Raw genomic sequence first — 17,700 nt, 5'->3', positions numbered from 1 at the left:
TTCACCTGTTAACATATGATGATGCATCTATTTTGACAAGACAGCAAATTTATGAATGTTTGTATTATTCTGGACATTGAACATGAGATTTTATATTTTATTGCTATTCTTTATTTTCAGACTATATTACTATATCAGTGTGATATGGGAATTCTTACTGGGCTGTAAAGCTCATACCCCTTCATCTTTCTTTTCTTTTCAGAGTTACAGGATGATTTAGATTGGCTATGGCTTGGATTTACAGGTGAGCAGAAGGATAAATAGAGTGTCATAGTATCTGATCAGAGAATTGAAAAAAATTTAAATTGTAATTATGCAAGATTTTATGAATTATATTTGAAATTAATTGTTATGGATGTTAAGGTTGTAATGATTTATTTTGGCCTTGCATATTCTTTAGGGCTTGCTCTAAGGAGTGTGCGGCCATCACGTATCCGATCCGGGTGTTGGGTTCGGGGTGTGACACCAAGAGCGAAACCTGGTAGAATGGAGGTAAATTTAGATGAGAAACAAGTATGGAAAAAAATTGTTGATCTTGTCCCTATTAATATTGCAGTTGGTAATGGCAACGTAAGTCAGTTTCTTATAAGAGCTCTAATCTACAAATCTTGTGCCCTATATCATGCAATCACTGGTTAATACAAATCTTAGAACAAAGCTTGATAGGATGGAGGCAGATTTAGATGAGAAATAAATTAACTTGAATATGAAGTCACAGGGTCCATAGAAGTTAATACTGATTAAGGTTATCATAGATCTTTTATTCCTTAAAGAAAGATAGCTGAGCTCATTCATTTATATACCGTCGAAATAAAATATAAAAATCAATACCAAAAAAATCAAGCTTTTACGCACAATAACTTTAAGGGTACAAATATTTTTGGCCATGAATTGCAAAAGACTGTATCATAACTTGATGGTTTTGAAACTCGTCTAATACTTCCTCTTCCAATGATGGTTCAATCTTGAACAATCTTCTATTTTTTTCATCTATATCTTTGCAAGAAAATAGTAACTAATAAATCCACCAATCTCTAAGGTGTTTCTTCACTGATCTTAAATCACCAAATGCTTTGAAAAGAAACGAGGGATCCTAACAATCTAGCCATTTTCATTTTTAATCTACACATCTTTTATGCATTAAAACATATCCATGAGGTAGGCATCTAAAAGAACAAGTGAAACAATGGCTTCTTTCTAACATGACGAAGAGTACAAGCAAAATGATCAAGTCAAGATCTCTTGGTCAAGTCATTATCGTCGAGTTTGTTCCCCTTACCCACAGGCCAAAAAAAAAAAATTCAAAGTCATGAATCTTTGAAAGCACAAGATGACTAATAAGTCTGTACTAATAGCGAATAATGTAAGTTATATCGAGAGAGTATGGTGGCTTCTTTTTCGTAGGTATAGGGTTTGTTTTTGAAGAAGGCTTTTAGGCTTTCGATGAATGAAAGAGAAGGATTGATAAATGAATTTTTTATCAAAATAATATTATTTTTTAAAAAAATTATCAAAATAATATCATTTCAAAAGTATTTATCAAAATACTGCTCAAAACAAGATCGTCCTATGATAGGGCGACTTTATGTGCTGACTTACCACAATCCATGCCATATGGAAGGAGGAGTCAGCAATCGGAGATCCATCCTATGGAAAAGCGACTTATAGAGTCGTCCTACCACACAGCAACTTAGGTGCTGGAAACCAAAAAAAAAAAATCTCATTAACCCTTTTGACTAAATCCTTCTCTCCCCTCTCTCCGTCAATTAGGCGAAAAAAAAAGAGCCCCTCTCTCCCCTCTCTCCAGAAGTTATCCCCGCCACCCCTCCTTGCGCGCCCCTAACCTCCCTCTCAGTCCCCAGTGCGAGAACCCCCCCCTCTCCCTCCCCAGTGTGAGAACCCCTCCCTCTCCCTCTCAGTCCCCGATGCGAGAACTTCCCTCCCACACTGCACGTGGAAGGATTAGTGAGATTTTTTTTTTGTTTCCAGCACCTAAGTAGCCGTATGGTAGGGCGACTCTATAAGTTGTTCTTCCATAGGATAGGTCTCTACTTGCTGACTCCTCCTTCCACATGACGTAGATCATGGTAAGTCAGCACATAAAGTTGCTCTATCATAAGACGACTTTGTTTTGAGCAATATTTTGGTAAATAGTTTTGAAACGACATTATTTCGATATTTTTTTAAAAAATAATATTATTTTGATAAAAAATTCTTGATAAGTTAAGTAGTTGGAATCTAGTCTTGATTGGCCACTTTCATTGAAGAAGGGAGGGTAAGCATTAATTATAGTTTTTTTTTTTTGGTAAGAAGCATTAATTATAGTTAATTGAGAGAGGTGTGTAGACCATCGTGAATGAGTCTTTAGTCTATACATGAAGTAAATTTTCATTGCAACGGTGATACCACATCACCATTGTAACAAACAAATCAACAGTCGGAAATAAATGAAATACAAGGAGGTAGTGTAGGGTATTATCTACAGGAACCGATGAAATATACAGCAACCGATAAAATATAAAAATTTTCATTGGTTTGTTATAGATTTGACGTGGTATCACCATTGCAACGAATATTTTTTTCCTATACATGTGTATAGGTCTCTAGCACTCTGTTTAATAAAAATAGATTGATGGAATTAACTTTTAGTTGAATATAAGTCATTGTTTTGATCATTAGTTGCAATATGTCCTTTAATGCAAGAACTTTATAGGAATTAGGGAAAATTATAAAGATGTCACTTCAAGTTTGGGCCATTTACATTTACATTAAGAAAAGAGAATATGTCCAACTCTCTTTAGGTATTATGATGTTGAGGAGAGTTTATCTTTTACTTCCTAATTTCTCAAAACCCAAATTTTTTTGCCTCCTATGCATCTCTTTTTCGTGATGACCGGTCAACACAAATGAAAGAAAGAAAGAAAATTAAGTATGATTTCTTTCTCTCCTCGATTATTTTGACTGGCATAATCATGATAAAGAAAGAAAGAAAAATTATGATAGACTGGTTGATTTGGATGGATCGTGATATAGATAGAAAATAATAATAAATAGATGAATAAATAAATAAATAAAATCAAGAATGATTTCTTTCTCTTCTCAACTATTTTGGCTAGCAGAATCATAATAAGAAAAGAAAGAAAAATTACAATGGATTGGATGATTCGGTTGAATCACGATAAAAATGAAAAAAAATAAAAATAAGTAAAAAAAAAAAATAAGAAACCGAGTATGATTCTTTGGTATGATGATTTGGCTGATAGAATCACTATCAAAAAAAATTGAGGAAAGAGATACCACGGCCATCATGACCCTTGTCTCCCCACTCCTGTTTCGATGGATTCTCCACCTACTAGTATCAATTTTCTCTCACCCATTTTTGAAAGATGTGTGTGAGGAGATCGCAAGATTATTGATCTCCTCCCCTTATTTATTCTCCTTCTACTAGTTGCTTTGGCCATCAATCTTCTTCTTCTCTTCCCTCTCTATATGTCTCTGTCTCTCTCCCTATCTCCAGTTCTTTGTTAGGTTTGCTGTGCCCTATTTTGGGCATCGGGTTTATGATTGCAATGTCCATTCGAGCCTAAGTAAGATTTTGATCTCTTTCCTAGTGCTTTCCTTCCTTCACTTGATCTTCGTTTTTGTGGTTGAAATTCTATAATAGATCATTGAAAAATAGCCTCAAAATAACTTCCTTATTCTTCTCTTTTCCGACTCTGCTACCCTCCATGGTAGCCATCTTCACGTCATTATCTTGTTGTAATCGGTGCACCCACCAAACATGACCATAGTCGAACCACTGTGCCCTTCCCCCTCTTCCCCTATTCTAGTAAAGGGTGGCCTCGTGCCCCCTGTTTTGCTAGAAAGAAGAAAGAAAGAGAGGGAGGGAGAGAGAGAGAGAACCAAAAAAAAAAAAAAAAAGATCCTATCTAATAGTTGATCTTTCCCCTCTATCTGACTTGTAGATCTTACTTGAAGATCTTATTCTTCTCAATGTACCCTCATCCTGATTGAGAATCCTAAGCTGGCATTATAGAGACTACTTGGATTGATCTTTTCCTTCTACATCCCTGATTTGTATCTAAAACCAAGTCAAGTCTATTATGATTTCTTAGAACTTATTTCATAATTAAATTTCTACATAGTGTATAAAGATTAATTTGTCTTTTAAAATAATCTTTGATAGGTCAAGCTGATTTGCCCATTTGATCTAGCAATATCCGAACGAACTAAGGTAAGTGACCTTGACATGATTCTTACTGATTTTGAATTGCTAGTCAATTTTCATAAATAATAAAAATATAAATTTAATTATATTAATATTATTAGCTCTACATTTTTTGAAAAAATTTATGATCAAGCATATTATTGTCAAATGATCCATATTTTTATAGCATCGCCTTATGCTATTCATGTGTGAATAATTTTTCAATCATAAAAAGTATATTTTGATACTAGAGTGATATATATAATCCAACTATGAATTATAAGTTTCATGAAAATAGTTGAATTACTCTAATTTTATTTAATATTTTATTCATGTATGATTTAAGAAATTATATTTTAAAAAAATATGACTTAAAAAAAATATGATTGAAGAAATAAAATGAAAAGCTCTCAGATAGCCATGACCGTCCGTATTGGGTTAAATTGACACTCTGGAGCTAGCATCCAACAAAAATGGCTCTTTGTCAATGGGTTAAAGTTGGTAACGAAGATAAATAATAAAATCCTATCAATTGTGAACATCACCCTATCAGGGTTATAGTGACTGTAGCATGAGAAATCTATGATCATTATTAAAAAAAATATGGTTAAATAATGTAAGTACTTTATGATTACGATTTGATTTATATCATACTTAAATTCATTTTTTTACAGACCTACATGATTGATGTATATATGATTGGATTGTTATCCGAGTGTCACACCCCAAATTCGGAATATGACATGGCTGGGCTACTATGGGTGTCATCTATACCAACACAAAGCTCAAAAAGATAATCTTTATGAATGATCATACAATAATAAATATGATGCAAAGTTTATTTCTATTTATTACGAAATATGGATATAGAGCATCTAACATAAATCTTCAAAGCTATAAGCTTATTATTTCATAGTTATAAACTATTTATTAGCTTGCTATTTACTTTGTAGCTTATTATCTTGAAGTTGCTTAATATATCCCTTCCTGCTCTTAGTAGACTTACTCATCTAAAAAAAATAAAGAAAAGGATGAGCTACAAAGCTCAGTAAGTAACTATGCACCATTTCATTGGATCAAATATAAATTTTATATAATTTGATGCATCATTTGGAAGATAACTTTTATTGTAAAATAAAGCATTTCATAGTTATAATAATATAACAAACTATATAGCAGCAATCCAATCATATCTGCATTAATCATGCATGTCTATAAAAATGAATTCAAGAATAATATAAAAACAATCATAGTCATCAAGTACTTATCATTTAGCCATATTATTTTTTAATATTAATAATAATAATGCTCATAGATTTTTTGTGCTATGCTCACTATAATTCATGAAAGGATTATTTTTGTAATTGAAAAGATTTTATTATTCATTTTCATTATGAATTTTAACCCATTGGCAAAGGATCATTTTAATTGGATGCTAACTTCAAGGTGCCGATTTACCCCAATAGAGGCAGTCATAGCTATCTGACAGCTTATGATCTTATTTCTTCAATCATATTTCTATAGGTCATATTTTCTTAAAACATAATTTCTTAAATTATATATGAATAAAATATTAAATAAATTTAGAGCAATTCAATGATTTTCATAAAATTTATAATCCATAATTGGATCATATACATCATTCTAGTACCAAAATATACTTTTCATAATTGAGAAATTGTTCACACATGAGTAGTATAAGGTAATTTTATAAAAACATGGATTATTTGACAATAATATGCTTGATCATAATTTTTTAAAAAATACAGAGCTAATAATATCAATAGAATTTAAATTTATATTTCTATTATTTATTGAAATTGACTAGTAATTCAAAATCAGTAAGAATCATGTCAAGGTCGCTTATCTTAGTTTGCCCGAATATTGCTTGATCAAATGGGCAAATTAGCTTGACCTATCAAAGATTATTTTAAAAGACAAATTAATCTTTATGCACTATATAATCTAATTATGAAATAAGAAGTTCTAGGAAACCATAATGGACTTGACTTGGTTTTAGATGCAAATAGGGGAAGTAAAAGGAAAAGATCAATCCAAGCAGTCTCCATAATGCCGGCCTAGGATTCTCAATCAGAGTCCAATCGAGGGTACATTGAGAAAAATAAGATCTTCAAATGAGATGTATAGGTCAAGTGGAGGGGGAAGATCAACCGATGGAGGGGATCATTTTCTTTTTCTTTTTTTTTTTCTTCTCTCTTTTTTTCTTTCTTCTTTCTAGCAAAATGGAGGGCATGTGCCCACCCTTTACTCAAAGGGAAGAGGGGGGAGGGTATAGTGGCCCGACTATGATCATGTCAGATGAGCATACCGATCACAAGAGCATGGTGAGATAAAGATAGCTAAGGGTGAAAGTGGTATGAATACTATCCGTCCAGATTCATTTTCATATCCGAATCAATTTGGATATGGATAGAAATTTTAAGATTCGACTAATATCTATATCTGTATCCATATCCATCAAAGAAAAATGGATATGGATATGGATAGACCACTATCCAATCCATATCCAAATATTCGAATCTATATATAATCCTATATAATTTTACATAGTACTTATTAATTGCTAAGATAAATATATAATTATATAAATATATTATTCACTTGATTTATCATCTATTTAGTAATATTTTTGATTTTATAGTTATAAAATTTAATTATCTAAGTAATATCTGTAATTATATCCATACTTTCAGTTTTCAAATTTTATTCGTATCCATTTAGAACAAATAAGAATATAAATTTTTACATCCGAATAGTATCTGTATTCGTATTTGTATTCGTTAGACAAAACAAATATGGATTTGGATATAGTGGTATCCAATCCGTATCCGATCCAGCTTCCGTCATAAAGATAACTACCACAAAGGGCAGCAAGACCGGAAAAAAAAAAAGGAATAAGAAAGTTATTTCGAGGCTATTTTTCAATGATCCATTATCAGGTTTCAACCATAAAAAAGAGGATCAAGTGAAAGAAAGCCCAGGAGAAGAGATCAGAGTCTTACCTAGGCTCCAGCAAGCACTACAATCATGGATCCAATGGCCAAAATAGAGGGCAGCAAGCCTAACAAAGAAATGGAGATAAAAGAGACCGAGATAGAGAGGGGCAGAGAAGAAAAAGATTGATGAAAGAAGTAACCGATGGAGGAAGAATAATTAGGGGGGAGATTGACGATCTTGCGATCTCCTGGGAAACTTTTTTCTTTTACTAATTTCTTCAATTTATGCTTGTTTAGGGTTTCTTTAGGTCATATATTAAGTTTAGATGAGGCTTTAGGGTTCGTCATTGTTTTTATGATGCAGATATTTGTTGGATGTTAGCTTCTGTTTCTCCCCTCACCTTCTTTATTCCTTTTTTTTTTTATCCTCTTTGTTTGAATGACAAAAACAAAAGGAAAAAGGACCAGGTGCCATTTTGATCTCATCCCAGTTGGTATTGGGCAAGGTTATTGGTGCAGGTCATGTCTTGCTTGCTATCAGTTGGTACCACGGGATGCGCCTCTTCTAAGCACATGAAGGTCACAGGTGCATTCCAGGACCAGTTGGTCCCCTTTCGCATTGGCCGGTGCAATCCTTGATTCATAGCAATCACATTTGCTTCTCTTTTTTCATGAGCTCCAGAAGTCATGCCAAGGGTCAAATGGGGGTAGTTTCTCTAGCACATCAATGTGGCCGTCTGACAAACTATAGCATAATTTAAAAAAAAAAAAAAAAAACTTTCATTCAATATATAACTTTTTTAATACACAAACAAAGTGCCCAGATTCCTTTTTTCCTTCTACAAAGTAGACTATTGGAGGATAACTACAAATATTTCCTCTTCTGAACAAGAATTTAAAGTAAATGCTTTAGTATTTTGGAGGGCCTTGATAGCGCAAATCACCAAAAAATGGTTGGAATCTTATAATTACAACACTGGAGTCTCATCGTTCATCACAAGAAAAAATTTTTAAGGTGTAGCAATTTTTTTGTATATTATTTAATGCGAAAGTACTACTTCTATTGGTTATCTTAATGAGTGAAATCCTGAGAAAAATTGTTATAATGAACAAAGAAACTGCTTAGGTACTCCTCTAACTCCTAGAAAATGCCATGTGCTGAGCTGAGGTGGGCTTTCTAATGACAAAAGTAGTCATTCTTTTCTAACAGCAAGTTGGAGGGGGGATGAGAAGCAAACAGAGAAAAGGGTGATAAAGGAAGAGGACCTAGGTGAGGGAAAAGGGAAAAAAGAAAAAAAGGAAATGGAGGTAGTAAGAGAAGGGGGTCAAAGAAACTTTAATAAAAAGAATTAGAAAAGAAAAATAGAATGGTTTCATTTTGATTGGGATAAATAGTGAAGTAGACAGAAAATGAGAAAGAACACAAAAAAAATGGAAGTTAAAGAAAGCGGTATAAAATACTACCAAGTACCAACAAATGGGGAAAAAGAACAGGAGGAAGGAGCTTAAGAGAGAGTGGTGGAGGAAGAATAGAAAGGGGGGAAATGTAAAATAGATTTGACAATGAAATTTAAAAGGTAAAAGAGGAAGATTTGATCGTGAAAGGAATGTGGAGGGAAGAAAGGAAGAAAACAAGAGTATGAAGAGTGGGAAGAAGAGAGAAAAGAGTCATAGAAATAAAGAGGGAGAAGATGTGAGGAACAAGGAAGAGCTTCTTGATGAGCAAATAAGGAAGCAACTGGCAGAAAAGTTATCAAGGATCTATGATGAGTGGAAACCTTTCGTTCCTTCATAAGGACAACACATGGGCTCATTTATGCGCCAATGCACAGAGGCCCGGAGTTATCATAACTTGTTGAGTGACATATTACTATTAATTTGTTAAGATGAATAATATGAATCATAAATAAATTTATTGTTTGATTGTTGATAATATGATTTAAAATGTGCAAATAGCTATAGTTTTGCGAAGTAAGTTGTTCGATAGGGCGTATATAGTGCTTGAAGTTGCTAGGTGAATGTAGCATCTGGTGGTGAGTAGGCAGTCATCAACTTAGTGATTGGAGCTGCTTAAGCACTTGGAACATTGTGGTTTAAATGAAACTTAGATGCTTAACTCAGATCAACATTTTTGCTCATACAAATTGTCAGTATGTTTGTTAGCTTGTTGACTAGTATTTTGACTCTACATCTGAGTCTTGACAGATCCAAATCATGACAGGATCAGCCAAGCTCAAGTGTATTTCTAGTTGCTTGCTTTTCCCCACTAATACTATTCAAGTCACTTGAAACTTTGACTTCTAGCCTTAGAACATGATGGCTCAATTAGGTCATGAGTTTTCCAACCTTGGTGCAATCCATGCGAACGTATACAAGTGAACCGGCTTAAGATTTGCACGTCAGAAAGGGTACTTGAGACTTTCTAGTTTCTATACAAATTGTATATGGGCTATATATGACTGTTCCTCTTTGAAACTTGAGATGAATCATGCTCAAACAATTTGCAATGATAAAGGTGGACCAGTCATTAGGTAATAATAAATCCATCAATTAGTAGATCATAGGAGAGGCATTCTAGCAATTAATTTGCTAAGTTTTGTTAGAATGATACTTGTAATGCATAACCTCAACAACACCAAGAAGAACCAAAGCAACTAAGCCATGGTGGTATTGTTTGGGGCTTAGTTGCCAGAACTGTGACCAGGTGATGGTGTCATTGTGGGGAAGCAAATATTTTAGCAACATTGAAATGCTTAGGAAGTGGGTGCGGGTTAAAGATCCGAGTAGAGTGAATCAGATTGATCGCCCTAGGTAGAAGATTCCAGGCACCAAGAATCAAGGAAACAAGAAAAACCATAGAAAAGTTGAGATGGTGATCAGAAATACCTATGGTAGCAGTTTCAATAACCAGGGTTGCAATACATGGAAAACAAGTATGACGTGGTAGAAGTTGCAGGTGCCAATGCAAAAAGTTTTGGTACCTTTGAGGGGTACTGTGAGCTTGTGTTCCTTAAAAAAAAGTAGCAGAAGCAGCCACAGGAACATCATTGATAATTGATGCAACTTGTGGAACCAAACATGACCTAATGGAAATGCTAGTGTCATCTAATTCCTTTGGTATGTCTAAGCGAGACCAAAGGTTTCTATAAGATGGTATTGACAAAATATAAAGAGAAAGTGGAATTCAATTGTATTGATTGATTTTTTTTTTGTACATGATTTATATCATATAAATAGACTCCAGAAAAGAATAAAAAAGAAATAAAAAAAGGTATATAAAAAGAATATATATTAGACCAATTTAGAATGGTTTTAATTGTAATTTGATTTTTACCAATAGAAATTTACTATATTGGTCAGATTTGATTTTCACCAAAATAGGGATTTATGATATCTGACAGGTTTGGTTTCACCAAAATAGGGATTTACGATATCTGACACCCCCCCTCCCCGCAAACTCAAGATGGGTTTTAGCAAGAAACCATATTGAGTTTGGAATATAATGTAGAAAGTCGAGAGCCAGGATGTTGTTTTGTGAATAAGTCAGCAAGTTAATCCGAAGAAGAGATATGGCTGAGCGTGACAGTTCCTTGACGAACATACTGATGAGTGAAGTGGCAATTAATGTCAATATGCTTTGTGCATTCATGAAAGACTTCATTATGAGCAATTTGAACGGCATTCTTGTTATCACAAAATAATAAAGTTGATCGATCTTGAGGAACCCCCATTTCAGATACCAGCAAATGAAGTCAGATGATTTCAGAGACAATATCAGCAAGAGCTCGATATTCTACTTCGGTGCTGGAGCGAGAGACAGTTGCTTGCTTCTTACTTCTCCATGAGATTAGGGAATCACCAAGAAGGATGCAATAGCCGGTTGTAGATCGTCGATCATTGATGTCGCCAGTCCAGTCTGCATCACTATAAGCATGTAACTAAAAATTAGATGTGCGTGGTAAAAAAATGCTCTGAAAAAGATGACCCTTTAAGTAGCGAATGATACGAAGAACTGCTGTATAGTGACCAGTGTGAGGTTTGGCCATGAATTGACGAACAACATGAACTGCATGAGCTATATCAGGATGAGTTGTGGTCAGATATATTAACCCACCAACAAGTTCTCTATTGAGTGTAGGATTGTTAAAAAGTTTTCCATCATTTGTACCAAGTTTGACATTAACCTCTAAAGGTGTTGCGGCTGTTTTATCATCAGTTAATCCTGCACGAGTTATGAGATCAGAAGCATATTTAATTTGAGAAAGAATTAGGTCGGAGGATTGAGTAGTGACTTTAAGGCCTAAAAAATAGCCAAGAGAGCCCAAATCTTTCATTTCAAATTTGCTATACAGTGAAGCCTTCAGTTTCAAGATACCCTTAGAGTCATCTCCTGTTATGACCATGTCATCAACATAAAAAAGTAATAAGATGATGCCTTTGTCAGTTTTCTGAATAAATAATGCAGGATCATATGAGCTTTGAGCAAAGCTAAAAGATGAAATGATAGAGCTGAACTTGGAGAACCATGCTCTTCGTGCCTGTTTAAGCCCATATAGTGCTGGACAAAGATGACATACTTCATTAGGTTGGTGAGATACTCCAGGTGGTGGGGTCATATATATCTCTTCCTCAAGATGGCCATAAAGAAATACATTTTTAACATCCATCTGATGAAGCTTCCATTGTCGTACGGAAGCTACTGCAAGGAAGGTTCGAACAGATGTCAGCCTGGCAACTGGAGCGAAAGTTTCTTCATAGTCAATGCCATGTTCCTGATTGTAGCCTTTCGCCACTAGACGAGCTTTGTAACGCTCAATAGATCCATTTGAATGAGTTTTGATCTTAAAGATCCACTTACATCCAATAGCTGTTTTATGTGGAGGTAATTCTGTAAGGTCTCATGTATGGTTTTGAGCAAGGGCATTCAATTCTTCCTTAATAGCTTTCTGCCAAAGAGGATTAGTGGATGCTTCTAGGTAGGATTTAGGCTCACGATAAGAGAGCAAAGTGGAAATGAAAGAGGTGTCATACCCAGTGAGACGTACATTAGATGTACGTTGTCATTGAAGGTATCGTCATTCAATTGTTGAAGTTGGAGGTACTGGTGCAATAGTCGTGAGGGTCTCAGTAGGATTAGTCTATAGTGGATTATCATCTGTAAAGATACTGTCATCTACTTTAAGCATTGCAGGCTGAGATGGTTGTTGAGAGTTGAAATCAAAGAGCTTTGTAAAAAGAATGTGTTCCCAAAAAATCACATTTCGTGAGATGTGCAAGCGATTGGCTTTGGGATCGAAACATCGATAACTTTTTTGTTCTATTCCATAACCTAAGAAGATATATAAGTTGGAACAAGCAAAAAGTTTATCTTTTTCATTTGGAGGAAGTAGAACAAAACAAGTGCACCCAAAGGATCTAAGATGATTGTATGTTGGATGTTTGCCAAATAACTTAAAGAAAAGAGAGATCATTTCTATACTAGTACTTGGGAGCCGATTTATAAGATAAATAACAGTTAGCATAGTTTCTTCCCAAAAATATTTTGGAAGTCCTGAAGATAAAAGAAGGGTGTGAGTGATTTCAATAATGTGTCTATGTTTTCTTTCTGCAATACCATTCTGTTGGGGAGTGTGAGGGAAAGATAATTGAGAGATTGTCCCCTCAGAAGACAGAAAGTTACAGAACTCATTTGACAAGTATTCTCTCCCAGAATCTGAACAAAAGACTTTGATCCTTTTTGAAAATTAGGTATAGACCATCTTTGCAAAATGTTTATATTGGAGAACTACTTCTGAACGAGATTTGAGCAAGTAGATCCATATATAGCGAAAAAAATCATCAATGAAAATAATATAATATCTAGATCCACCCATAGTGGGATCACGAGATGGCCTCCAAACATCTAAGTGTACGAGATCAAAAGGTGTAGTAGAACTGTGGATGCTATTATTAAAAGGTAATGCAGATAATTTTTCAAGTTTGCAATGGATACAATCAATATTTTTGTTCGTAATGCTACCTAATAATCCATCAGAAATGAGTTTATTCAAATAAGAGGTGGATACATGACCTAATCTAAGATGCCAAAGATGAGAAGTTGTTCCTGATGAAGTGACCATTGAATGTTGAGGAGTGTATAGCCACACAATCTTGAAAAATCGATCCACTTTACGGCCAATCCCAATGGCCTTCTTCGACTGTTGCTCTCATACCTGACAACCATGGTTAGAAAAAATGTATTCAAAACCATTCTCAATAAGTTGACCGACAGATAGCAAGTTCATAGATAAATTGGGAACATGATAAACATTGGGTACAGATAAGTGTGAAGGTATGTTGACATATCCTATATGACTAGGAGTAAGATTATTTCCACATGCAGTAAGTATATTGGTGAAATGAGGAATGGGCGTTTTTGTTGAAAAACAAATAGCGTCAAATGTCATATGATTAGAAGCTCCACTATCAAGAATCCAAGAGTTACCTGTGTTGGCAGATAAGACAGAAGCAGAAGAAGAATTAATATTACCCTGACGTGCAAGGGCTTTAATAAGAATATCCTCAACTTCAGCAGTCGTAAATGTAGAAGTGGATCCCTTATGATCAGACTCATTGTTTAATGTATCTGATGTTGTCGCTATAGCTACAGTTGGTTGTGGTGGTCATGTTGGAGCAAGTGAGCCTTTATTTTTCTTGGGACACTTGGTTGCAGTATGTCCAAACTCATGGCAGAAGTAACATTCAACTTTGCTCCAGTCAACTTTGCCATCTAGTCAACAGGGAAAGGAACCAGTGCCTTTTGATGAAGGGGTATTGGTCCTATTCCTAGCAAACAGCACTGCTTCTTGATGATGTTGATTTGATGATAGAAGGCCCTTGCGTGTTTCTTCAGAAAGAAGTTCATTCAAAGCACTGGAGAGAGACGACAGAGAATCTCTGTGAAGTATTAAGGCACAGACAGACTCAAACTCCGATGAAAACACCATCAAGAGTTCGAGAAGTCTATCGGTGTCTCGATGTTTTTCATATTCCATCATATCTTCCTTGTTTTTGAGTTTTGGATCCATTTGATCCAATTGCTGCCATAGTGTAGACATGCGGGAATAGAAGTCTGCAACTGATTGACCTATAGTTTGACGAAGAGAAAGTAAGTCCTGTTTTAACTTATATTTTCGAGCTGGATCAGGAGCTATATACTTTGCACGAAGATGATCCCAAACTTCTTTTGTTGTTTCATATTTGCCAAATTCCATGGCAATATTGATGCTTGACGTGTTTGAGATCTACGTGATAATCTTGTGATTGTTGCTATCCCAATCATCCAGTCTAGTAGCAAGGGCTTCGTCAGTTTCATCAACTTTTCTTGTTGGTTGGGGAATGTCACCTGTGACATATCTCTACAGCTTCCTTCTCTTCAAAAAACTGATCATTTGTTGAGATCAAAATGAATAATTGGTCCTATCAAGAATGACCTTCACAAGTTGAGAAGATTCTCTCAAATCTTTAGTGGCCATTGATGGATTGTAAAAGGTGAGAGGTTGCAAGAACTCTCACAAATAGGTGATGCAAGAATAAGGAAGATGAGGAATGATCCACGGTCAGGATGAAAGAGAGATGGATAAGAAATGAATCCCACGGCTAGGATTAAAGAAAAAAAGGGATGAATAGCTCTGGTACCATGACAAAATATGAAGAGAGAGTGGAATTCAATTGTATTGATTGATTTTTTTTGTACATGGTTTACATCATATAAATAGACTCCAGGAAAGAATAAAAAAGAAATAAAAATAGGTATATAAAAAGAATATACATTGGGTCAATTTAGGATGTTTTTAATTGTGATTTGATTTTCATGATTTAGTTTTCACCAATAGAGATTTACTGTATTGGTCAGATTTGGTTTTCATCAAAATAGGAATTTACGATATCTGACAGATTTAGTTTCATTAAAACAGAGATTTACGATATCTGATAAGTATCACCAGGATTACAATACTAATAGGCTGACGAGTCTTTTATTTTTTCCTGCAAAAAAAAGGCTGACAAGGTTAGCACGGACTAGTCATGGTTAATTGTAAGGTAGTCTCCAAAAAAATGAACTGGCTTATGGCTATTGAAGAGTGGGAAGTTGCTCGGTGATAGATGACATTGGACTGTGAAGGCTGTGAGTTTGTGTTTATGCATTCTCAATTGCTTTACCATATGCTACTGATTAAGTGACTTTTATCACTTCCTGTCAAGCTTTTATTAGTCGCTATATGTGATTTCTAATCTTATATTGTTATTCATTTTATGTTTGAAACATTTCTATCTGTTAATATGGTCAAATACCTAGCTGAAATATAATGAAGTCAAGCTTTATTTCCTAAGTTTATTGAGATTATTTTTTTTTCTTATTTAACTCTTTTCAACATTCTATTCTAATTTTTCTATTTATGAAAAATTCTTCAATCATAGATTCTTAATTTTCTTAGACCCGTATAAATTGGTTAGTGATTGATATGTTTCTCGTGTTTGAAGCCAAAGGCATTGGAGGAAGTACTATCAGATCGGGACAGTGAAGATGAAATGGATAATGGCGTTGCTGATATTGAAGACAGAATGGTAAGATATGATGATTACATAGTATTCCTCTTCACTTTTCTTATCTTAGAATTTTATTACATACAACATAGAAGAGATATATTATTCGGCATTTCTGGATATTTTTATTTGCTTGTTTGATTGCTGAGTCATCATCTTTAGAGTGCCTTCTGTTTTCAGCTTGGCTTAAAATTCTTATTATCAAATTAAAGTCTGGTTGCATGTAACACTGAATCTTTGCAGATATCAAATTTAGCAAGCTATTCTTTCAGTATTTCTTACAACATCATATGAAGATGTTATATTGATCATGATGCCCACCACATTATGCAGATGCTTGATGAGTTTGTTAAGATGACAAAAGACAAGAAGCAAATTATGCACCTCTGGAATTCATTTGTGAGGAGACAAAGGTTGTGCTTTATCTGCTTCAAATTTCATTAATTTTCTTTTGCGTGAATCCTGTTTTGGTAAATTAAGGGTGTGAAAATTGATAGCAAGCCAAACTTCCTTTTTGTTAATTTTTTAATTTACATTCTTTTGTTTGCTTAAGTTAAGTACTGCAAATTAATAAAAAAATGCACCTCCTTTTGTTATTGAATGATCTAGCAAATTTTGAACTACTGTCCAAGCTCCATGAAAGGTGAATATTAATAGCTGATGTCATTTCAAATGCGAAAAATCTGAATGGCATAAAGTTCAATTTTGGTTAATGTCATATATCATTGAAGAACATTAAGTAAAGTTAACCTCTTTACAAGTCACTTGATATATATATATATATATATATATATATATATATATATATATATATATATATATATATATATATATATATCTTATAGAGGAATTTTATTTTGTTTAGATATGTTCTCTCTCTCTCACTGTGTGTGTGTGTCATAATTTTGCTTCCTTTTGTTAATGTTACACCAACTTTAGTTCTAATGGCTACAAATGGTTCTTTGCAGGGTTGTAGCAGATGGTCACATTCCATGGGCATGTGAGGCATTCTCCCAGCTTCATGGGCAAGGCCTTGTACAAGCTCCTGGTTTGCTATGGTAGGATTCTATTCTGTGATGTTCTGCTAGCAAAAATGCATGCATATGCTTGCATATTTCTCCTGATTCCTTTTTCTCCTTCCCCTCTCTGTGCTATGAGAGTTTTCACTTCTGGAAAACTTCTTCTTTACATGAATATTCTTATGCTTTAAATTGTATTAACATCTTTTCTGCTGGTCTTTGCATGGATGGAATTCTTGGCCCAGTTGCATCTGTGCATTATCAATTGCAACTTGGACCAGCTAATTCATGAAGGTTCTATTAAAAGGACTGCTACTTTTTCTACTATGTTTTAGTTATACTCTCTGTGCACAAAATGTATATTTCCAGATAGCCTTTATCAACATGTAGTTATTTTCCCTTTTATTACTAAATAAACCGATTTATCAAAATTGATTAAATTTTAGCTAACAACCTATATTGACAATCTTTTGTGGCATGATCAGGTGTTGGAGATTAATAATGATTAAACTTTGGAATCATTCTCTCTTGGATGCACAAATCATGAACAATTGCAATTTAATTCTTGAAGGATTTCAGAATAAGAACTCAGATCCTAAGCAAAGCTGAGGAACTATATGATTTGCTAATTAGGGTGGTCATTTCTGCAACTGAAGCCACCTTATTTGGTATTTCCATGCCCCTTTCATTCCTTTGGGTACATTTAGAGGGGGAGAGACTCCAAAACTAAATTCTGAAAAGATACACCCTACTGCCTCAGCAGACACCAGCCTAGACAACTTCCAAAGAAAACATCCATCTCAAGAAACTCCAAATCCCCAGTAAAGGATGGGGAGGATTTTTTTTTTTTTTTTTTTTTTTTGCGTGGGATACGCTGCAATTTACCATGTCTTCTTACATGAATGTTGATGACTTGACAAAAATGATTTTGAAG

At 34.3% G+C, this 17,700-nt stretch overlaps 1 protein-coding gene across 1 annotated transcript; it reads left to right on the top strand.

Moving 5' to 3' along the window:
• Positions 1 to 14,415: 14,415 nt before the first annotated feature.
• LOC105054813 (polycomb group protein EMF2B-like) lies at positions 14,416 to 17,375 on the top strand. Its single transcript, XM_073246391.1, has 5 exons — positions 14,416 to 14,451; positions 15,685 to 15,768; positions 16,081 to 16,160; positions 16,716 to 16,805; positions 17,252 to 17,375. Exons 1-5 carry the CDS (start codon positions 14,416 to 14,418, stop codon positions 17,373 to 17,375), a joined length of 414 nt encoding a protein of 137 aa, XP_073102492.1.
• Positions 17,376 to 17,700: the final 325 nt, after the last annotated feature.

This window comes from Elaeis guineensis, chromosome 12, assembly GCF_000442705.2.
Source record: "Elaeis guineensis isolate ETL-2024a chromosome 12, EG11, whole genome shotgun sequence".
In the NCBI taxonomy this organism is placed as follows: Eukaryota; Viridiplantae; Streptophyta; class Magnoliopsida; order Arecales; family Arecaceae; genus Elaeis; species Elaeis guineensis.
This window is presented reverse-complemented; position numbering and strand designations above follow the sequence as displayed.

Excerpts from the sequence above, each read along its gene's own strand:
- LOC105054813 (XM_073246391.1), top strand. The coding sequence starts at position 14,416 with ATGGCAATATTGATGCTTGACGTGTTTGAGATCTAC. Across the intron at positions 16,161-16,715 it reads TCATTTGTGAGGAGACAAAG|GGTTGTAGCAGATGGTCACA; the intron begins GTTGTGCTTTAT and ends GGTTCTTTGCAG. Across the intron at positions 16,806-17,251 it reads CAAGCTCCTGGTTTGCTATG|GTGTTGGAGATTAATAATGA; the intron begins GTAGGATTCTAT and ends TGGCATGATCAG.